This window comes from Lineus longissimus, chromosome 16 (genome assembly GCF_910592395.1).
Source record: "Lineus longissimus chromosome 16, tnLinLong1.2, whole genome shotgun sequence".
Taxonomy (NCBI): domain Eukaryota; kingdom Metazoa; phylum Nemertea; class Pilidiophora; order Heteronemertea; family Lineidae; genus Lineus; species Lineus longissimus.
Window position 1 is genome coordinate 1,293,560 of NC_088323.1, and position 24,107 is coordinate 1,317,666.

The following is a 24,107-nucleotide window of genomic DNA, read 5'->3' on the forward strand; positions in this document are numbered from 1 at the left end:
ATGTGTTTGAAGATAGATGAAGAATAGTTTAGCATAGAGATGCAACCAGACGAAGGAGCCATCAATAATGTTATATGTTGAATGATATATGGTTTACACACATTTTCCTTTGCAGGAATGAAGCAGCAAGGTTGTACAGGGTAGATTACTCAAAGTCACCTCCTTTTTCCTAGCCTATTATTTTCACGATACAAAATGTGTTTGTCAACGATAATTGGCCTTCTGGTAATCTCTACTCCACCTGCTGGTGACGTGCGCCTGATCTCTAAGGACCGCGCAGTCCTGCTGAGTGTCTTGTTGAAGAGCAAGATCTTCAAAGGGCTGTTTGGACCGTGCAGTCCTGCTCGAGTGTCTTGTTGACGAGCAAGATCTTCAACGGGCTCTTTGGTGAACACAACAAACTTCCTAATGCTTCCTAGAACCCATAACCTCGATCATTGGAAAAATTTTATTTCATGCACACTGGTCCAGTGGTGCCTATTCCATGGGAAGCAAATGAAGTAGAAAAAGATGATAATACTACAGATTCAGAATACAAATAGAACTCTTGCATACCGTCTCCAGAAATCTCATCCATCAAGTTAACTAAACACTACAAATCCCCCAATATGACCAAGTCCTGTCTGGTCTCCAGGCAACGCACATGGCTGATTTAGCATCCACCGGTTGTCTGGATATTCGTAAGGCAATACAATTACCAAACATTTGAAACCATCTCTATATTATTCATAAGACCAATTCTTGATCAAACTAATGGAATAAGAAAGCAATTAAAATCGTGGGGTGATTAAGTAAGGGGTCCCCAGAATGTCTGTAAGAACTTGGTGTCAATGACAACTGAGCAACTGAAGGGAGAGAGGTAGATAGAGGGGAAAAAACTATTTTCCATTTCTGCTGAATTTCTCTAACGAATGAGCATGTGTTTTATTACAGTGGGAGGATAGGATAATTGGTGGTAACACCGATACCAATGCCAGTTCATGTCGTCTGTCTAACACTAAAAGACACCAGCTTTGTATCTTGAATAAGAATACTTTCAAAGATATGACAAGCTTTCTCACTCTTTACTTCACTTCGAAATATAACCAACGACTTTATCACGCAATGGTAAACCCCTAACCAAGCAATGCAAGGCAATTGCTAACACAACAGCAATGAAACTGGCATCAATAAAAATGAAAGATGAGAAATCTCATCCGATCACTTTTAAGATGCTAAAAGATGAGGCTGCATGCAGGATTTCCAATCCATTCTCACATCATCCCCGTTATCCATCACTGCTAGGCGAGAATCAATAGCTAGCACTCCCCCCTCATGGCAGTGTCACTTGGTTTCACCCGCGTTTCACCACTGGTGAACATATTATCCGTTATCAGCAGGCTACATACAACAAGCACAAGAAAACTCTGGACAAATTTCATTTTCTTCTTGAAAGTATTTGGATTATTATCGATTTTATCAACATACTCCACAGGACTACGTCTCGGACTAAGACTTTGACTGGAAATCCCTGGATTTTAATTTGAGGTCCGGATAGCCAGGGTTATCTAAGCAGAAGGTTCGTATGACTCGAATTTTGTTACCATTTGCTATTTAAAATCTAACGTTCGTTCCAAGTGACTACTGGAACTCAACACTTTGGGCTCATACCCGATTATTTTTCAAATAGCGGAAAAACCTTCTTTCATCATCGCATAATATGTTGGTACAATTAACCTTTCTATACTTGGAGCCTTGTATACAGAATGAATTATACGAGTATTTCCCATGCATACTCGAGTGATATGATGTTACAGAAGAGAATGAAGCATAAAAGATGATTCACTTAAGATGAGATGAAACGTTCAGCCCAATCTTGTGATATCAAATGGCTTTGAAGGCTTGCTCTATCTAAAGCTGTATAGACAACTGTACAGTTACACAATTGAGTGTTGACTGGTTCAATATATCAAATCCTACTTGCTGACTTTGAACTGGCAATCTGTGGGTCTGTCTCAAGTCATGTAATGATGTAGCAAAATACAATTTGTAGTGTCTCCTCCAGGGTTGTGACTGTCTTCGGAGAGTGTGTGACTAACAGACATAAGTTGGTCAATTTGACACAAACAGATCTCTCCGATTTTCATGATCAAGACCCCAGCAGCGTCGCCTGAATTCTGCTATAGTCGATATTATTTAAAACCAAAAAAGCTTGCAACATCTCTTTTAAGATCAGTTAAGGTGAGCATTGAAAGTGGTAGAGTCAGCAATGTTGGAGTAACTTGCTATTGCCCCAAGGCAATAATAATAAGAAGCTCCTGAGTCACAGATACAATGCACTAAATGACTTGATGCAATCAGCGTCACATGATTTCAATGACGGTCCCTAACCAGACATGCCAGACAAGGTCCTTTAGAAAATTTCTTCCCATTCTATCACTACTGATACAAGCAAATTGATGAGACATGACGATATTGACGATTCCTGATTGACACATTTAGGCTAGCCAACAATATGCAATCAGTTCATCGATGACAAGAACAGCTAGCCATACACATTCTGCTTCTCTATCAGTCGGACGCCAGACTCAATTTGCCACAAACTCAATAAATCCGGCCGGCCGAGGGTAAAATAGAAAATGTACGTGGCCTCCCAATGCAGATGAGGCCTGATGAACCATTTGGTCCAGGAAGTTCCACTCTATGTATGGTTTCTTTTTGTAACCGAGAAGATTTTTGTTTGTGTGTGTAACCAAGGGGACAGCTATCTCCAAACCAGAAATCTGATTCACCATCCCGGTATCTTTTCTGAGAGGAGGATTGCTGTGTACTTTAACTGTTATATGTTTTATGAGTTAAGCGTACCCTCTTGAGCATTTCATCCAGACAGCCACAATGTAAATTTCATTTTGATCTCGTTTATGGATCATTTATCATACAAAGGGAATGAAATTGGTTAACCGATCAATCATTTATGCAAATTATGGATGCCTTATCAGACCTTAGCACATACGGAGATCTTTGGCACAATTCATTACGTCCCGACTCTTATTTGATTCATCGTTTTACTATGTAAATTTGCAGTTGAAATTGAATACTTCTTTTGTTTCAGATGCTTTTCTGAGAGCGTATCTTAAAAGGAACATAAGGCCGTGCATCCATAGACTGTTTACTTGAGCAGTTTTTCCCTGCTCCATCTTCCCTTGTTACGCGTCACATACAAAATGAACCGTTTCTTGGCTTTTTATCGGATGTTTACATTGGTTGAACAGAGGACCACAAAAACCTCATGATTATGTGCTCTGTGCTCTGACCACTTTCCCAACCGTATCGAATCGGCCTATAAAGCATCTGATCGGCAGCAAGGCAGCACATTTAATTACCTATAACGATCTATTTCCACCTGCTATGGTTCCGGCACAAATGGAGAATCAATAGAAAGATAGGATCTGTGATTAATCAAAGTTAAAATGTGTTACGCTCATTAAACATGATAAAAGCTGGTTCTACATCGTACAAAAAGGCACAGAAGAGAATAATCTTATTATCTAGTACTTTTTTTGTCATATCGTCTCTCGTGTTTCTTCCCCGTTGGCGTGATTGAACACGCTCTCTTGTGTGCTCCTCCAGTTGGACGATTTCGAGGTCATCACTCGTGTCAGACTCAAGTCCCATTTTTGGTACAATCGGCTCTTTACCCAAGAAATCACCACTGCTGGTATTTCTAATGAATTACCTCCATGTAATCTTGACCATGACGACAGGATCAATAGAGTGGCTCATTAATCAGAAGTCACACATGATACCGCAGCACGATTAGCCCGGTACTGGAGACAATATAGGCAAGGGCATTCACGGTATCTGGTATATACGAGATGCTGATCTGACCCACCAGGAAAGGCTGTCAGAACACTACCTGGATATTCTGCTGCCATCACTGGCATGTAGTTTCTCTCAGCCCTCTCCATATTCATGTCAAACATTCTACCGGGAAAAAAACAAAAAACAAAACAAAAACAAAACAACAAAAAACAACAAAGTACTAGGGAAATAAAATATATATTACAAAAAAAAACACATTCTACCGGTGGTATTCATGAAGAAGTGAGACTGCCATGGTAATATGTACCAAGAAATAATATTGACCGTCCACAAGAGGCTGTCAGATTATTTCCAAGGTCTTCTCTGGCCATTCAGTTGCATGCAACTCTGTTCAGCCCTGACATTCACGTTTCCGTCTCAATCTCACTCTGATCAATCATAGTTATACGAAAATCAATCCTAACGCTGCCGCATTTGCCGAGAGTCGCGATCGGATGACAAAAGGCATCCAAAAGCTCATCAACAACAAACTCTCACTGACCAATGGCATGCTATCCAATCAAATATATGGGCCATCTGCTTGCTGGCATGCGTCCATTTCGGCTGAATATAGCGCATTTTCTTCCTTGGCACAGCAAGGTAATTTTCTGTTAGGAATATTGCTGGTGACATCTGCGCCCATTTGTGAAGCCAGTAGTTCAATAAAGTGTGGGGCTGAGAGATGTAGCTGATGAAATATGGCTAAAATGTGGCTATCTGAATTACCTGCTCTCTCTCTTTAGATATTGAATGATTTGCCATTTTCTGTGCTGCCTCACAAATTGTATTGTAATGCAGAAGAATACGATGTTGATGACGTTCTCCAATATCCTGCTCTTGGCTATATGGGAAATTCTGTTGACTATTGGAAAGTACAGAAAGAGTGAAAAAAGACGTCATCAGACAAAAATGATATAAAAATGAATTTTCGATTCTGACAAGGTTTGTATGTTTTGCCGAGCCAGCTAAAAAAGAAGATACGAGAGCAGATCCTCCGATTTTGGTTTAGTAAACATTTTTCGTTTAGATCGCAATATAGCATCCGTACGCAGGTGAAAAAAAACCCACATGTATCATCCCAAATTAGAAAATAGGGATAAAATCCGAGCGATACGCCAGTGTGTTGTCAGGTCACTTGTGAAGTTACCATGGAAACATATGGCTTGCAATTTCCATGGTATCAGCACCGATACAATCATGGAATTTTATAGCGATTCGATCAGTTGTGACTCTGAAAACATGAAATGAAACATTGATTATCCTTCAATAACGTATCTGTGGCCAGTGACCTTGGAATAAATCAAAAACATCTTTAATGATTTTGACATAGTTTAATAGCTATGTTTCAAATATATCTCCTCTCCTGATAATTAAACCAACCCCTGTAGCGATCGCTTTATACGTGTAGCCTGACGCTGCCGTGACCTTAGGGCTTGTCACCAATTTACGCTCCTTAGAACAATTCTGCAATATTGGCTTCAAGTTAATTGCCTTAATGTTCGAGGAAAGCACTTCCCTTGATGATGCGATTAATGGCAGGGATACATCTTTCGATTTTCTTTTGAAAGACTTGCCACATTGATATGATGTATCTCAGGAGGTCGGGAAGTAGTCAGCACTGCAGTATGCGAGATGTGGTGTGTTAAGGAACTTTTTAGTAAGGAGTGTTAGCAAATTCATACCACTAGGAGAGATGTCTTATAATGCTATCAGCTCTTTAAGGATGGTTTGCTTAAGGTTTTTAATACAAGATGACTTCACGGTGCTGAGCATACGGTAGTGATAAAGCGTACACTCAACGTAATAATCCTTTAATCAATAATTGATTAAAAAAAACACATCACTTGGAAGCTAACAAGAATCGAAAGACGTGAGTCCAGTACTAATCAATCACTGCATTATTGAAATTTGATGTCAGGCTCCTCGATTATTGATATCTTCTATAGATTTCTTTGAGTAGCGCCGACATTAACCTATTGTGTATTTTATTGCTTAAGGGTGGGTCATAATTAGAATACCATGATTAACCTATCATAAGCTATATACAACAAGAGTCTCTTCATTTTGTATCAAAGGTATGATAAAGGAGGGTGGTGACAGAAGTGAGAGAGTCTGATCAAGAAGGGGAACTTGAGAGCACGGCAGCAGTGATTTTATATATCTTTTCAACATATGGGGTGGTCGCTCTGAAGTCCTTTGCATAAAATGTCATTGTTCCTCGGGACAACAGGTACAGTCAGTTCAAGGGCGGCTTTTTCAAATTAAACATCAACCTTGTCTCTTTGCAAATGGTACCTTTACCAAAACGCAGAAACGCTTCGTGTATTGGTTTTGTCAATCATCTATGGCAAGTTCCGTTGTATATCAAATCGCTCTGAGGGTAAACACAAGTTAGATGGACTATTGGTTTTACCCATTGAAACAGAACATTATCTGGCCTGGAGCATGAAACTTTTAATGATGTATTTGCGAAGCTCGATTATGTCAATAATTTCCGATGTTTTGACTGGCTTCTATTCTTGAGGCTGACAACTTTATCGATAATCAAAACCGACCCCCGCTTGTTTCTTTGAAAATACTGCATCGTTGTCAGGCAGAAATATTGATAAAATATGAAACACGCAAACTCCAGTCAGATGACGTCGAATACATTTATCGAAACCCTGGGAAAATCAAAGTCTCTAGTGTTTTAAAGTCTCTTCAAGCGCTGTCAAGCAGTTTAAAAACAAAATGTAGCCACACATCCCTTTTTGGTGAACGAATGTATATGTAGCTCAAACCCGACCTCCCAAACGAGGAGGTGAAACCACCCCGTACGTAGGATATCAATGCCTGACCACCTTTCAGATATGAAGAGAACGATAGCTTATTGAAAGGGCCAAGTTTTATGATGATGAAGGAGCACCTTTGTAACAAAGCATCTTCTCCAACACCTCAATGCAGTGTTACTATCACAAATGTCAATAGCAGAACTAGACTATCGGCAACCACATACTGTTCGATGGTGTCACGCAAAGGCTTTGAATAGCATAGGAAGAACAGGGTATCACAAGTAGTGTGAAAGAGGAGGAAATTGCATGCAACATGTCATCAGGAAATAATGCTTTGAGGTGTGAGGGCATAATCGTAGCGTGAGACAACCATTGAACCTAACTCCATATTTGTATACCAAGGTCTTCTATCATCAAGACACATAGCACTGCACCGTGAACACTGGCATCTATCTGCTATTTCGGGACGAGACAAGCAAGTCGGCGTATTAACCATCAGCGTCACAAGAACCCAATTATATTCTCACGTACCTAATCTTCGTGATAGAGGATATTGGGGCCAGCAGCGATCAATACCCAGGAAGCTGAAACCTAGGAAGCTCCGACTGCCTCGGGCTTTTCCAATATTCTGTTGAAGCAGGGGGGTATTGAGTGTTAGGGCTGGTAGAGTAGCAGAAACCAGGCTCATGCAGTAAAGGATGTCTGGCTGTCTAACAGGAGCATTTCCAATATCATGTAAGAAGTGCCCCTGCTTGAAAATGGCAGGGGAAAAGTTTCTTTGATGCTTATTCTTGTCATTTATCATTCAATAATCAATGACCTGACACCCATCGTGGGTGTTTGCAATGATTTGTAGGCAGAATCGTTGACAATCATGATTTCGCAATTTTTTTTCGTGCCATACTATTCATAGAATAACTCCCACCACTAATGATTTTGTATAGCCATGATGCAATAAGTTCACCCTTACAGATATCCAATGATCGTTCTTTTTCTGGCTACCAGTGTCCGTTATGAATGCGTAGCTGGCCGGATAAAGCTCTGAAATGTATTACCATTTCTGCGTAATGCTGATGGAATTGCAGACAATGATTGCAGTGTGGGATGCAAGCTTGGGGAAAAAGGAAATTTACAAAGATATTTAAGAGCCATCATGAAAAATAAAACACTTGATTGAACAGAGGCGGCGTGGGAAATGTGATCTTTAAAAAACAAACAAAGCTTGCCTGTTCTAATCTCAGCTGCCTTTCTTATCTTCTGAAACTTATCTTATGATTTTGCTTTTAAAAAGCAGCCTAATATGAAACTCGACACATCAATTCAGCGATGAACAGAGGACTAAGAAAACTTCAGCAGTATCAACCTGTTTTCTGAAGAAACAAAGTTCCTTATTGAACAACCAGCAACATACTTCACTATAAAGAAACTTGAGCAGAGAAGAGTTGCTTGCCGCGGGGAGAGCAACCAACAAGAGGTTTTAGGATTGCAAGATCAATGGTGTTAAGGATGAGGGAAGAAGGCTAATAGCAGCCACTGCACTCGCCCGGGGTGACTGTGCTGAACGCTATTGAGAATGGTCTGGCTGTTCCTTGGATATGAGCATGACGTTCTAAAGACCAGTATGGCTGTACCTTTGGTATGTGCTGACTTTGGGTATGCAAAGGAAGTTATAAAGTACGTTCTGACTGTACCTTGGATATGTGCTGAACATTACAAGGAAAAGTCTGGTTGTTCCTCCGATATGAGTTGAACGTTCTGAAGAATCGCCTGGCTGCTATAGTGACGAGGTTTAGGGGAAAAAACGTTAGATGCATTGCTATGACTACTAAGTATCTGGCATGCAAGAATAACGAAATAATTAGTGGCTGTGTATTCTGCTGCATAGCAAAAATAACCACCAAGTTAATAATTGGTGCCGTGGTTATCTAAACATTGCCTGATATGACTGCTGGTGACTTGTCCATAACGGTTCAAGTGTCTGTTTTCCTCCAAGTTGCTTGAACATTACACTGAGCATTCACCTGCTCCTCTCATACATATTCCTTTAGTCGATCCCCTTGGTGAACATTGTATCTTCAGAACATGCTTTTGGCGTGATTCGCCTCCTACCACCTCGTAGACTGAAAGCCTAATGAGAAACTGTTATTTTCTTCTTTGGGCTAGTCGCATTGGAATAGAGCCAAAGGAAAGCAATTACCCTCACTTGGTTACATGTTACTATGACATGTCTGGTTCACGACTCTTGAGAGTGCCACGAAATGATGCTAATAATGAAGCTTTAATGGAGGTGGGCATTTGATAGCTCCTCAGAGTATTGGTGATGTAATGGAAGGAACAAGCCTCTGATGAAAAAAGCTTGTATTGTAGGCAACACTCTCAGCTACTGTCCGTCTCAAAACCTAAAAAACGTCTACCCGTTGTCTCGAGTGGTTCAAACAACCTTTTACCTTTTCTGGCCATTCCTTCCTTCCTTCGCTAACGCTCACTGTAGGCTATGCAATTGTGCATATCACCTCAGTTTCGTTGTATCTGTCGCCAACGCGACTGTCTATATCTTGTCAAAAATAATGTCTGCACGATGACAATAATAATGTCTACATGTAGACAACAAAACCGTTTACATGTTGATAAAAGTAATACGGTGTGTATAGTATTGAGAAACAGATCAAGTGCCGGAGCAAAAGCTCCAGGCCGGCTGGTGATGGTACTACATGCAAATCACGTAGCGACTAAAAAGAGAACCAACGACATTGTTGGAATGGTTGAAAAAGTCATCAGCACTGATGACATTTCGTATTCTGTGTTTTCCTGGGCACACAATACTTCTTACAGCTGGGGAAGAAACCATCTACACACTTGACTTAGTGATGAACGATGTGTCGCTATTCTAGCAGTGTGAATAACATTCTTCCATTATTTGCATTTTAAACATTTTATACATTTTACAGAATCTTTTCGTCAATCGTACGAATATGAAATGTTCATATCACACAATCACATCGAAAGAAAATTTGACTACAGAAAAAGTGTCGTCATACAAATTTCCCTAATGTAATCAATCCTGGTTTCTGTCACAAGAACCTACGTAGCCGGCAGCAGTAATCCAACATAAATTGGCTCCCTTTGCCCGAAAGTACCACCTATCAAAACAAATCCATTCAAAATCCCTCGAGCCATCCAAGATTTAAGATGAATTCATTTTTTTCTCTCAGCCAATTTCTTCTGCGATGTCGAATAACATAACATATTTATGTGTAAGGTTGCACTGAAACCGACCGTATGTTAGTCTGCTTCAACCCTAGGTAGGCCTAATGGACCGGGTTAGTTAGGTAGGCAAAGGATGGATAGGCAAGTGGGTTAAACCTAACTTTTTTTTGCATCTTTAACAGCGGATTTGGATATGGAATTGTCCACTTTTAGGTATGGATAAAGGAGCTTCACCTTGCAGCAATAAACTGACCGGCAATAAAGGAGACGTCACATGGCTCGGATAAACCAAGTGTTTACATGAGGGTAAGCTCCGAGAGGCAATCTGTTGTCTCAATCTTGAAGTGCACACCAGTTGCTCAGACTGTGGACCCTAAACCTTGACAACAACATCAGCGAGCCAGGCAACCGAAAGCTGGTTGGGTGAAACACTGGATGCGGACATACCTTCCTGCAATGCTAGCCAAGGGGCCTCCCTTTCCAAGACTCCTTTCATCTTGTTTATTTCCAGACATTCTAACGACATTTTGATTGTATCATGGTGGTGAACAGAATTGTATGTGAATTTGAGAAAAACATATTCACACGTCAATTCGTTAAAAGACCGTTAATGAGCCATTGGGTGTCATTTGTACAGTGGAGTTAGAAAATGCAGTTCTTTGCGGTACATTATACACACACGTTCAGGTAAAAAAACCAGATCGGTTCTGTGCGTGACATCTGACATTGAGAGCTATCGCCGACAGCCAAGATATCACGATGGCTGAGAATCTTATCTTATTTCATTTTTTTCTGATGTGTTAAGTTATGCCAGATCATGCATGCTCTTTCATACGTTTGTTAACGAGGGGCTATAGGCAGGAGATAAGGGTGCACAATTTGGTGACGGGGCTGTTTGATTCAGCTGTAGTACTCCTCCTATATGTGCGAATAGTTTCGTTGTACTGTGAGATGGAAGAGAGGTCGGCTCCGTGTAAACTACCTACGAAAGAGCTTTCATGGAGGTCTGATAGCTTGAACCGGCACGAGCAAATAAACGTAATGTACGCAAAACGAGCCTCACATTTACAATCCCCTTCCCCATCCTCAATGCATAAGTTAATGAACAGCCCCATACATCGTGACAATACTGAATTGGACATTAGGTTCTCTCATCTTACAGAGATGACGGATAGATTTGGCTGAGCCATCATTTAGACATTTAAGAGCAAATCTGCTACGCATCAGATACAAAAGAGCTTTGGTCAAGCATAATGCCAATCCATTAGCATCAGCTAATCTCTGCTTTACAAGACTGATGCCAGTCATGGCAACAGACAATCTGTATTTGTTATTGGATAACTATTCCTTTGTCAAACTTCAGTTTTCTCTCTCAGTGACTTCGCTTCAATACAATCTTTTCAAGAAGAACATTGTTGTTTCTATCAACGTTAAAAAAGAAAGGCATATCCTTGAAATTTGAAGCGAAATGTCAGAGATTACAACTCTGACGCTGTCGGGGTTTCTACTCCAATTCGTTCTTAAATAACTCAACAAATGACGTCAAATGGCGACAGCGTATGACACCATTTTCAGGACTCGCAAGAACACAATAGGTAACTCTTCAGGAGATGAGCAGCACATTTGGTCATGGTTATTCTTGTTGCCATGGTGGACAGGAACGTGAATGTAGCTTCTCTATTGGCAAGGTCAAGCATCGAACACGCAATGCATTCTTAGAAATAAATCACGTGTCATCTTAACCACACCACAAGCAGGCTCCAGTCGCACAGACTAGTGTCGAAAACGTACGCTAACGAGCAGTAGGCCTAATGTTATACAAATCACCGCTCTTTACCAGCATTTATAAAATATGGGCGATACTATCGACAGAAACCTACTTTGTTTTGATAAAACAATTCTCATCTCCATCCGACATCCATTACCGCTGCGACCAATAAGTCACGATGACAAATAAATTGTTGGCAGGCTGTATAACATAGCATTATTATCAGGTAATTGGTTGCTGGATGAGCTGATGGCGACTCTGGCCTCGGAATGACCATTTTACTCTAAGTAGGGGCTATTTGAAGGAGCCGAGGCTATCTGAGCTTTGTCATTAACCTCAACAGCAATTGCTCTTCCATCCTTTTTTGTCCTGGTTGTCTGGTGTTGTGTTGCTAGAAAACCTTGTGTCAATTTCAGTCAAATCACTGTTTCTTTCCCCAATGAGAGCTGTACGTTTTAATGGACATGGGTGTACTTGCAGGCAATGACTGTGGCAGGCTCATGAGAGAGACCACTGCCGTAAGGATAGCCTACCCTTGACAAACACTACTCTAGCTGCAATCTGTTGACCCCACAAAAGAGACAGTCAATGGAATGACCACCTGTCACGACATCTTGAACAGTCAAGACAACACCTACTATAATGATAGATAAAAGATGTATTGGTTTGTTGTCTCAGAGCAGACAGATACACCTCATCGACGAATGAATGTATTTGATTTATGATTCTTCCCATGTTGCTCCGAATCGTGAGAAGGCTTCATGCCGTGGTAGCCTATTGATTTTTCACGTCTAGCAGATTGATTCTTGACTAAAGATCAATCAGTGACACAATCGGTGGCAGCATCTCTATTCCAGCGGTAGCTCTACGAAGGTTAGTCAATGTCCACGAAGGACAAATGCTCGGAGGGGGTAACATTTGAACATCTGTATGACTGTGCTGTCAACAAGCGCAGCCTTAACCTCTGGCATTTATAAGTCATAACTCAACAAATCTAATCATCATAAACAATAGTTTCATCCTCAATGACAACTTTAAGCCAAAGAAGTCAAACTCGTGAGTCTAAGTCGCACACTACCAGCAGAAAAACACATTTATCATATCATATTGTTTTCTGTTATCAGATCGTTGGAAGTTGTTGATGAGCAGTCGACCTCACGTTATTCATGGCAAGTCATTTTTCATATAAGTAACGGTACTTCCAAGTTTTTGAGAATCAGCCCCGCATTTTCCCGCTGGTATTCTCAGGCAGGCTCAGAACTTTGACCATCTATTCACGATGCAGCCGCCTTAACCACCAGTCAATCAGGATCAGCAACGTACCTAGCTTCAAGGAAACCCCTCATGTCCTTGAAACCAGACATCTATCAATGCTGAAGCGGACCAACTCCTTGTCGTTAGTTGAGTACATGATGTATTAGCCAATGTCATCGACATCTCAGATTGTTTACCAAGCACTAACCATACCATAAATGGGATATTAACAGGTTCCTGCGCTGATGGCCGAGCAGTTACCCATTTTTGAGAGAAAACTGTTCCCAGAGGTTGCTGTGGACCAGTGCCTCAGTCATATCAGGCTCTCAGTCAAGAGGTCTCTGGTCGAAATCGACACACAGTCGCAGAGAGTCTCAAGACATGCCCTTCTGTCTAACTTTTAACTTTGCCCCCCGCCCCCCTCACTGAACGTCAAAACTGGATGTCATCACTCTGTTGATACAAAGGCAATAAAAGTTTACATTTTTCAACAACTAATCGCTGCCACGCTATGAGGTTTCAACCACACCTCGGCTTATCCTCACATCCGTCATCAATAATCACAATATTGAAAAACAACAACAAATTGTTCATGCCTTATGCCAGAGGATATACAAATTATGGCATTTAGATGCAAACGCAACTTTTTGTTATATTGATCAAATGGATCAAGTTCTATTATTATTGTGCAACCTGCGTGGGCTTCACGGACAAAAATACTATTATGCTGATGCAAAATAACATTATCGTTATTTGCGTCTGATAAAAACAACATCGGCTCATGTTTGCCATCTCCTATTCGGATGTATTTGTTGTAAACAACGACATCATGTCAATAAGACGGCAACCATTAGTTCACGATCGACTCATAAGAAAGGTTCATATGAGGAAAAGCTGTTTACACCTTGGCGGATGTGGTCATTCTTACATGATTTCCAGCGGAACGATATCGTGTCAAGAACAGTGGTGGTGCCGGTGGGGGCAATTTTATGACATGAGGAAGTGGAAAACCCCACGTCTGAAATAGCTACCAAAGTCCCACGCAAACTAGGATTCCAACCAGGGACTTCTAGACCGCGAGTCGCTAGGCACTATACCACATTGACTTCTCCAGCACTAGAGGTACTACCAGTTGTACAACTAACACTGACCAACAGTAACCACATCACAATGGTCCCAGGAGGCTGACAACGTTTCTCTTTCATTTTCATTATTGGCAACAAATCGTCTGCCTCCAGTTAATATATCACCGCACAAAAAAACCTGCCGCCTCCGGATTTTCGCAGAGCTGCTTAAACGCATCATTCAACGCCGGCCTACCCTTGAGAAAATCACCTGGCCGAGATGCTGTCGCCATGGAAACCAGGAAGTTGTCGTCAGGAAACTTGCGATTGGTTTGTGCTTCGTTGTCACGTGACACTTTTGTTTAGATTACATCTGAGAGTAAACATCTGCCGAAGAACTGGTAGAGAATGTTCTCTGAATTGCCCTGGTGAAGAAACGCAGGCAGGTTCATGTTTTGTTCCAGCAGACAAGAGATGTTTTGTAAGAGGTGGCATTTGCTTTGTTTTTCTTCTCCTGAAGTATAACGTGAGAGCAGTACAGTAGCTCCAGCTTTACAGGAGTGATTTATTTTGATGAAGACTGATAGTCAATAACGACAATGGACAATGAAATCCCGCCTAAATGGGAAATGACACCATAACAGTTTCACGAGCAACGCTTTCCTATCTAAGGATTTGGGCATCATCACTAGTATTTTCAAAGCAGGAGAAAAAGGTCTCAAATGATGCTGAATTTTCAACATGAAAATACATCCTCAACAATGCATCAGACTACCGGGTTTTCTCACGAGATTCCATACTGTGAGAAAGTGCCTCATTATCGTGACAGAAACTCTAGCACATTGTAAAGGAATCTATGATGAAATACATCCACCCACAAGCAACGCTCTTTTGATGTCATTGGTAGAAAGATACTCTTGACTTGTCATGCATGATACAAGCGTTATCAACCATGTACTATCACATCTCAAATAGAAGAAAGCCTTTAATAAAAAATGTATTTATCCTGGTGCCAGGAGTACCACATTTTATTAAGGTATATCCATTTATCTAACAATCATATTAAGGAATCAAGCATTATGCCATGATAATGATCAAAGGCGTAACAATATGAAAAGGAAGAAAGGGATTACCTCATCTTAGCCCAAGGCACATCTAGTTCCATACATCCAGACTAGCACCAAGAGTCGATATTTGATGATGTCAGACATCAATCTATAAAACTTGACATTTTGATCCTACCAGCTTGACTGCCGTCTTCACCAGTTGACATTTTCAAAAGGTTACTTGAAATTTATTAAGGTCAACAAAGAGCACAATGCCATACATTTCACAACATGATGATGGTCCAGATGCCTTTACAAAGGCAGTTAATTGGGCTTTTACGCCAAGTGGTTTTCGCCGAAGACTACAACAGAATCTCAATATCTCACCTCAAAAGCGACATAGTTATGAAGAAAAGAAATCATTGACGTTGAAATGCTCCTCTTACAGTAAAGTTTGCGAATGTAACTTTATCAGGTACTTCTACGAAAAACAAAATGGACTAAAGTTGCTTTTCGTATCGTTCTAGCGAAAGGTACATAGTTGAACTCAGGATGTGACCAGATTACATTTACGAAAAGATAGTGGCGTAGCACAACACTGGGTTCTCCTTAGGGTAGGCGTAAACAAAGCTCTTTCACTGTATCAGCTAAAGTCGGTCAACTATGACACCGGCTCTGAAAGGCTGTGTATCATTACTATTTGTGGTCACATTATTACAGGTCAGCCTTTACCTTTGGCCAGATCTATCTGAAAAACACCACGTCATACTAATATCAAAAGTGATGCAGACTCTACATAGCGCCTCGAGCTACATGATTCAGTGACATGATACATCCCTGGATTCCTGGAGATGAGTCGCGGGGCGGCCGTAGATCACATCAAATTGTAATTACAGGCTCCTTTTGACGATCAATAATCGGGAGATTGGGAAATAATCCAAAGGGAAACGGAATCGCAATATATCAATATGGATATAATGGGGGTTTACCATAAATATGGTTTGTTGGAGGAGGGCGGGATGCATCATTGACTGAAAAATGTGTGGCTCAACAGTGTTCGGCATCAGAGAAGCCGAGAAATCATTTTTTTCCTGTTGGATGATTCTATATCACATTACACATACAACATGTATAAAAGTCCGTGCTTTGAAGTATCTCTACGGGTGTGCAGGGCGGTGTATATGTTTACAACATTGAAGAGAGAGTAAAGAAGGTCAAGCTGCCTCAGGTCTGTCCAAATATCAGTGATGGGTGTAACTGAAGCCGCAATGGATAATCCCAAGATTTGGAGAAGGGAACACAAAAGTCGGCAGAGGCCAGGGTGAGATTGGGCAGGTGGCCTTGGAACATCGGTCCAGTAAAGGGTTGATCACCTTGCTTAAAATATCCTCGTCATGTGCAAACTCTTCTTTTAGATTTCCCTACATATGCTGTCCTTCGCATAAATCTATAATGCGTTTCACTTGGACCAGAATTCTGAAGAAGATGTACACAGGAGTGCCAAGACTTAAGATGAAGTAAAACATTCTGTTTCTTATCATCAAGGACGTACTGTCCTTACCACGACACCAACCAAACATCATGCACAGCACTATGGGTTCAGCTTAGCATGGTTTGATTATCTCTCACGGGTGACGAAGTTAGTACATATATGAGAGTAGTAATGGCGTATTAACGGGATATCCTCCATCAGTCTGTCATCTTGGGCCTCATCTATTAGATTTCGATCAGGACGCAGGTGTTATTGAGGAGTCTGCTGATGGGTTGGTTGTGTCCTGATAATTCGCTCCAACATACCTCGGCAGGTGGTTGCACTCTACATGTATAATCCCAATCATCCAATTTTCCAATTATTCTAAACGTCATGTCATTTCAGGTAGATTCCCGTCAATACTTCTGAATCTAATGGAACTAAAAGGGGGTGACCAACACTGACAAAGTACAGGGTTACAAGGTAAACTATACGACACTTTCCAATACCATCATAGCGCCATCACTCAAAACAAGGACTTCTGAGACATGCTCAAATGGCTGTTGGACGTTGGCTACACTCTCCATCAGCCAACATGAGGGGATTGAAATCAGTGCCTAAGGGAATAAGAGGTGGTAGATATGCAATGCTTTGAATCCCCCGCTAATTGGAAGCGGGGTGGTGCCATTCCAGGAATTTGTTATATGGATGGACAATTGATGTTTTCTCACTGAACTCATTAGATATGCATCTTCATATCATGAATTTGAACGTCTAAAGAAGTCCAGGCACTCCTTCGGCTCGGCAGATACAATACTTAACACAAAACAATGACGAAACACCAAACAGCGAATCAGATCGAGAATTGACACCAAAGACATTTCTTCAGTCCTTGAAGTGAGACGACATATCGCTCCCTTTCATAAGATGAATACAATGAACTATTGAATCATTTCTATCGCAGCTTGTTCAGCACGATCGCTTCTCTTTCATAATGTATCAATCGTGTAAATTGAATAGGGCAGCAATTAAACACGGTTGAATTCGAAGCGCTGACGGATTACCGTGCCACTACATTCATTAGCCGTTGGAACTAATGGCGTTTCTATGTATGTGACTGCCAAGGTTGTCCGCCACGAATCAAAGCAGTCGGAGTGTGACTAGGTTGAAGACATAACACGCTTATGAGGCTGGACTCGTCAGGGCTAAAAGGAGAGATTTCATGGTCGATATGTTTTGAGGGGGTCACCTCCATGTTCCCCGGTGTAACATCTGCGGTGGTTTCAAATTTTCAGAGTAGGCTATCCCTTTCTGTTCCTCCATTCACCACTAACATAACCACAACCATTCGCGGTCTGATCTTTTAGTTGGGTGAAACACTGGCACACAGAACCTGAACCGCCTCCAATGTTCCCCGGTGTAATGCGATTGAAAGTCACATAAACTTATTCAAAGCAAAGACCACGTAAACCAATCCAATTCGAATGTCACATAAACCAATTCAAAAAGCAATTTACATTAGAGACCAGAAATGCGATCTCCTTCGCCAAATAAATCCAGTTGAGAACCATTATTTTTGTCTCTCCAAACAAACAAAGCCAAATGTTCATTTCACGATATTCTTGTTGACGCACGGGACCAATATCCTGATGTAATTGGCTCATTCTTTAATAGGAAATTGAGATGGAAAACCATGAATATAGTAATTCGCTTGTATTGGATTGGCTATGAGCATTGATGTCAGTTTCAGCTGAGGGGTTTCAAAGGCGGGTTGCCAAGAGGACTCTACCACAAGTGTCTCCATGAGCAGGTTTTCACGGCAGTTTGTCAAATCAACACAACCTCACACCTGATCAAATTGGCATGAGACTTCTGGACTAGCAAAGAGCACAATGTTGTATACCACTTGGATGAAGTATGGAACAGCAAAGACATTACAGAGTTCTAGTATAATGCCTGATCATGTTTTATGCACCATAGCATATGCGTCAAAGGCTCTATGCGTCCCCAAACCAAAAGGGTTGTGTGTGTCTCGGTTCTGAACATCCAGGTTCCTGTTTTATAACATACGATGACTATTGAACATGCACAGATCTAACCCAACTAGCTGTCAAATACCCTAAATCTCACCCCTCTATATTTCAGCACCAAAGACGGCCCAGCCAATGTTGCAGCGTATGAGTGAAATGACTACTACGGCCCTCCCAACTGTTATGCAGGCCTTGGAACTCGTATCAACATCGAGCAGTACGATAAAGCTAAAATGGGCGTATAACGAGTACTTCTATCCAAACCTCATCTCCTCACAGGTTTATATCCAGCGACATGACAGTACGCATATTGACTACAGTGCCATGATGGGAACTGACGTGACATCATACACAATAAAAAACTTGCAAGTGAATACACACTATAAAGTATGCTTGGCAGTGTATAACGATGACGCACTGGACTTGCCCTCACCGGAGCGCAACTGTCTGGATGCCATGACAACTGCATGGCATATCCCTGTTTCTATTGGAAGTAGTATTGGGGCTGTTCTAGCCTTTGCAATCATTGTCTTAATTGTCTTGATCTCGCAGTGCAAAGCGAAGAGTTTTCAGAGCGTGCATCGCCGAAAGAGTAGTCGATACGACTCGCAGTATGACTCCACGTACGAGAGTGTGACACATGACCCAGAGTCCATGCATCACCACGCAGAGTTCAGTGATATCACGATACAAGGTCCGGAGGACGATGTTAGTTATGAGAATGACACGAGTGCGATGTCATCGTCAGACACACATCAACAGTCAAACATTTCAAACCATATACCCCAGCAGCATACGAACAGTCGGTACCTTTCCGCAGATTATGCTGCTGAACTTCCTGGGCCGAGTAAGCCTTGTGAGCCACCGGTTCAAAATGATGTCAGAAAAGATACGAAGCCTTCTGACAAAGATGTCAAGTTTTCTGACAACAAAACTGACATCAAGACAGATGCCAAAGCAGAAGTAAAGGATGTGAAGCGCGATGTCAAGGACTTGAAGAGCGACATCAAGGATATAAAACGTGATGGCAAGGACGTTAAGCCTGTGAAACCAGTAAATGCAAAGCCAAGACACATACAGCTCCACCTGATGGGAAAGTCATTAGCCAATGGACGTATGATTACCGACCATGCCACGTGTACCAGGGTCCACACCGTATGACTGGACGTTGTTTGTAAGATATAGGCCAAATTTTGGGTGTTTTTAGGGAGCATTTCATATGCAAGTTGGCTTGTGGCCGAAATTGGGCCTTTGCCAGCCTTCGGCCTTTGAATGGGGAACAGATATCAGAGATGACCTGTAGGAAGCAGATAGGTTACGAGGTAACTGAGTTGGTTGTAAGGTTTATTTCTGCATCATGTCCTGGCTGGAGTTGCACTCATTCATGGTTTGGTCAGTATTTTGTGTGTAAGTTTATCACCCTCACCAAGAAAATAAAGGATGAGCCTCCGTCTTGGATAGGGGATAAAGACTCATACGGCCAATGGCCTGATGTATTGTGTGATACTGTCTGATTGGTGCAAATCAGTAAAGACGGATTGAAGCATGGCCCATATGACCATGTCGCATTCTAGGGAAAAGGAAAAATCACCTAGATTTCAATAACTTTAATGTATAACTGATCTTTATGTGATCATAATTTGCAAATGTTAATGTACATGTAAATAATCTTGGAAAAAACCCGTGCAATATACATTTACACTGATATGATATCATTCCACTGTCGGTGCTGTAGTAAGAGAAATGAATCTATTTAAATTACTCCCCTCAGCAGAAGGTTGTGCCGTGGCAAAATGGCATTTATTCGTTTACAAGTTGCAGAATTTCAAAAAGCAAGTGTTGAGGTGTCATCTTATTTGAATTGCTCCGAAAAAATATATTTTTCATTTGATACTTTGTGTCCAAAAACGCTTTCAAAAGTGTGTTGTTTGAGTTTGAATAGGGTCTAACCATGAGCCAATGCATTAGACAGCGCAGTACATTGCAATCGATGAAGGCAAATCTCAGCAAAGACGTATAAGAATAGATGCCATTTTGACTGCTGCACAACCTTGGGCTGATTGGAGGAGGGCATTTATTTAATCCAGGAGAATACGGGTGCAATGTTTGGAGTTGCCAATTAAGATTTTTCGCGAACACCTCATTTTCTGTAAGAATTTGCACAAAATAGATTTTTGCAAAACGTAGGCCCTATATATTTGCGGAAAGATTTTCTAAACTGCAGACTACAATATAATTTCTTCTTGAATGTCTTGTCATCTTTTTAGAGTGTACATGTATTTGTGATTGTTTTTAGGTGGATCATCTTGAAGACAGACTATGGGCGTGAGATTCAGCATCGATATCACTCTAGACAGGCACCCACTTGATGGGAATAATGCGAACACTAGTGTGAATGCTATTGGCTCCATGCCACCTTTCATATAATGGTCTGCGGCTTCATTCCCTTTTTTTAATCACAGAAAAAAAACTTGTATTCTAGGAATGCTACTTATCTGATATATTTTTATTGTTGATTGAAATGCACATTGTGTAACTAGATGGCAGTAAATTGGGACTGACTATGTATGCAACCGATAGTTTAGTGAATCACAAACCTTTTATGTGTACACACATGCCATTTTATTGATTGGTTTGGTAAAATACTCGATTCATCAAGTGGAGTGTGTGACTGTTTTACTTTCTCCAGAGCATCTTTCATAGGGATGCCTAATCTGCAAAATGGTTTGACGCAAGTAATCCTCATTAAAGATTGATTTAATCAAGCTGAGGAAGAAAGGGGTATTAAAAGAGTAGTGTGAGACATGCTACCAATGAGAGCACCCTCAACTTGTGCCCAGTTTCCTTAAATGGAGAAAGAAAAGATAATTTTACATGTATATACTGGGTAATGTAATAAGTGTTAACATTTTCTGCCCGGATTTTGCACAGGGGCTTGTAGAGCACCGCTTTGCCTTGACTTTTCATAGATCAGTGATGCACGGTGTGTAACACACTTGTACTAGGATAGTTCTTATTATATCACGTATAATCATAGATGGCGCTGGGCGCTAAAATTGTCAAAGTGAATGTTGAAGAAAGAGGTTTTTTAGAGTGATTTATCACGTCTCTCCTCTTCTAACTTCCATATTGGAAATGAGGTATTTTAATGCTGAATATGTGAATAATGAAACAACCAATATTCAGACTTCGTATGTATCTGTAAGATGTCTTCTGATCCGCAGAATTTCCAGAAACCACGAGTGTTTTGTCTTGTACCTTATGCTTTGGTCCCAGATGTGCACCATCTTGAAACGAAAATATCCAGTATCTTTCCCAAAATGTGTATATCCAAAATGTGCCTCCGAAGCCTTTTTCTTCTGTGTGTTTATCATGTTTGATGTATTCGTCTGTCATCCCCAGTAAAACGATTTTCGGGTTTGCTCTGGTACAATAGTCACCCAAATCAAGGACACCATATCGCCGAGTATCCTGATTCAGGTGATTCTGAAGATATTGATGAGATGTGAAATATCAAGATAATAACTGAGGTGATTTTCGTGTTTGTCGTGTATGGCGGAGCCTATAGCAGGAAGACCATTTTCATTGCAAGTTGTACCACAGCAAACCAATGACCTTGACCTCTTGAATGTCATCCCCATTTGTGCCAAACCCTTTGATGTTGGACTTCTTCCTTTGTACATGTAAATTTTCAAGTCCGATTATTATTACATGGAAGAGAAAGTTCTTTGAAATAAAGTTATTCTTTTATCAAAACTTGGGTTTCTCCAATCAAACTTATGTTATCAATTCTAAAGCAGAATTACTCTGACTGGGCTCACCTCATCTTCCACGGAGTCATAATCCTTTCGGAAAGAAGGAATCATTCCTTCAAATAAGACTTAAAACTGAGTCTCCTTGTATTTGATGTCTATGCCAGGGCAGGTACGTAAAAGACCCCACCAAGTGAGAAACAAGAGTAGCTTGCGTGAACTGCCCCTCCTTGTCCGAAAGGCCCTTGGCATAACGGTGAGTATGTCCCTGTGTATGGAAGAAAGAATCTTTTCCTTTGTTCTCTAAGCCTCCACTATGTACTCCTTCCAGACACATGGGACAACCATTTTACGCCCCACAATGCTTAGGTGCCAGCTGGGTTTTAAGGTCCTAGAAAAACCACCTTTGATCAGAGATTGCCATCACAAGCAACTAACATGTTTCTGATTTGGTGGAGTTTTTTGCTTGCTATGGCAAAGACAGAAGGTATGAGGAGCCTCAGTCTCATTGGAAGGGCGAGAGGTAATCTGATTTGCCAGGAATATCAATGGTCAGTGGTATCCCTATTATCAATCCATGCCATTGTCAACTGCCATCTATATTCAACTTCATAAACTATGCAGATTGCGAAGAATGGTGTCCAGGTTGATGGAGACCACGTTTTCAGGTCAAAATGGTTGTTAAGGGGAAACAAGAACAGATGTTAGGCTGGACTCAACAAGATCACCACCACCTGTTTACATGGTTAAGTTCTTGCAATTGCCTGTTCATGGCCTCTAAGGGCAACTACGGTGTCTGACAATCCGATAGTGTTCAAGAACAGATAGATCTTTGGCGGAAAGATGTTGGCAACAGTGGAGACACCTGCAGGATGACTGACTACACAAACTAAACACAGTGATGCAGTCATCTCTACTGCTCTTACGAAAAATTCTCATAACGGCGAATGACTTTTCTCCATGGTGAAGATAATTATGTCAGCCTCACCATGGTACACTCTACAGGGAGTAGGCATTTGCAAAAACTAAAAACTAAATACAACAATAAGGAATACAATAATAACATAACAACAGAGAACATGTAAAATAATGTTTTTCAATGAATCAATAAACAAAAACTCAAGTGTTAGTGCCCAGCAAACACAAGACACGCGGCTCAGGTCTGGCTAGCACAGGCTAGGCTTGGCCCTGCCTAGCCAGGTCAATGCCAGGCCTGTCCCACAGCTTCACCGTGGCTTTCCCAGACCTGGCTTGGCATCTTGACCTGCATTTGCAAGAACGTATTTTTAAAAAAAACGGCACTGGGAATTCACCAAATTGTTTGTATGAGAAATATATATACATGCCATACAGCAAGTCAAGGAAGAAAAATGTGTCATATTTTGTATAACCGACGTGTTTAAGATGCCGGCAGATTGTCTTAGTTTAATTTTCCACACCACACCATTGTTTGTTTCTCTCAAATACAAATGTCGGGTATTTTCTTTTCTGCTAAAATCAATATTAGGGTTGTTCCTCTGGAGATAACCACCATTGCACCCTGGTGGAAGTCTTAGGAGAAACTTGACTCCCAGTCAGATTGCTGGTGTCAGAAAAAAATCGGACACATGATGAACTTCTTTGACTGGCCTTTTGAAGCCCCATCTGATGGGGGGGGGGGGGGGCTCCTCACCTTTTGGCCAGCCCTGTGTGTGACCAGGCATGCCATCCCAGTTTCAAATTAACTGGCACATGGCCCAACCCTGGTCATGATGGCATACTATCTCTGGCCGAGCCACGGTCCTCACCCGACATGATACCACCCCTCACCCATGTCTTGCCAAAAATGGCCTGGTGGGCTCAAATGAGCTTGGTCCATCCCTGGCTAGACCTGGTTAGGCTGGAATCAGAGTCAAATTTTACAA

The 24,107-nt window shown here is 41.3% G+C and overlaps 2 protein-coding genes across 3 annotated transcripts in view; one reads left to right on the forward strand and one right to left on the reverse strand.

Moving 5' to 3' along the window:
- LOC135500403 (UPF0415 protein C7orf25 homolog) overlaps positions 1-24,107 on the reverse strand; it is a 30,131-nt gene that overhangs the window by 4,520 nt on the left and 1,504 nt on the right. The window lies entirely within an intron of this gene.
- On the forward strand, positions 1,360-22,201 carry LOC135500349 (uncharacterized). Of its 2 annotated transcripts, none has more exons than XM_064791765.1 (2): positions 1,360-1,558; positions 18,567-22,201. In XM_064791765.1, exon 2 carries the CDS (start codon positions 18,587-18,589, stop codon positions 19,610-19,612), a length of 1,026 nt encoding a protein of 341 aa, XP_064647835.1. In that variant the 5' UTR covers positions 1,360-1,558; positions 18,567-18,586; the 3' UTR covers positions 19,613-22,201. The 2 variants fall into 2 exon arrangements, with proteins under 2 accessions (XP_064647835.1, XP_064647836.1); XM_064791766.1 differs by lacking the exon at positions 1,360-1,558 and adding an exon at positions 16,825-16,904.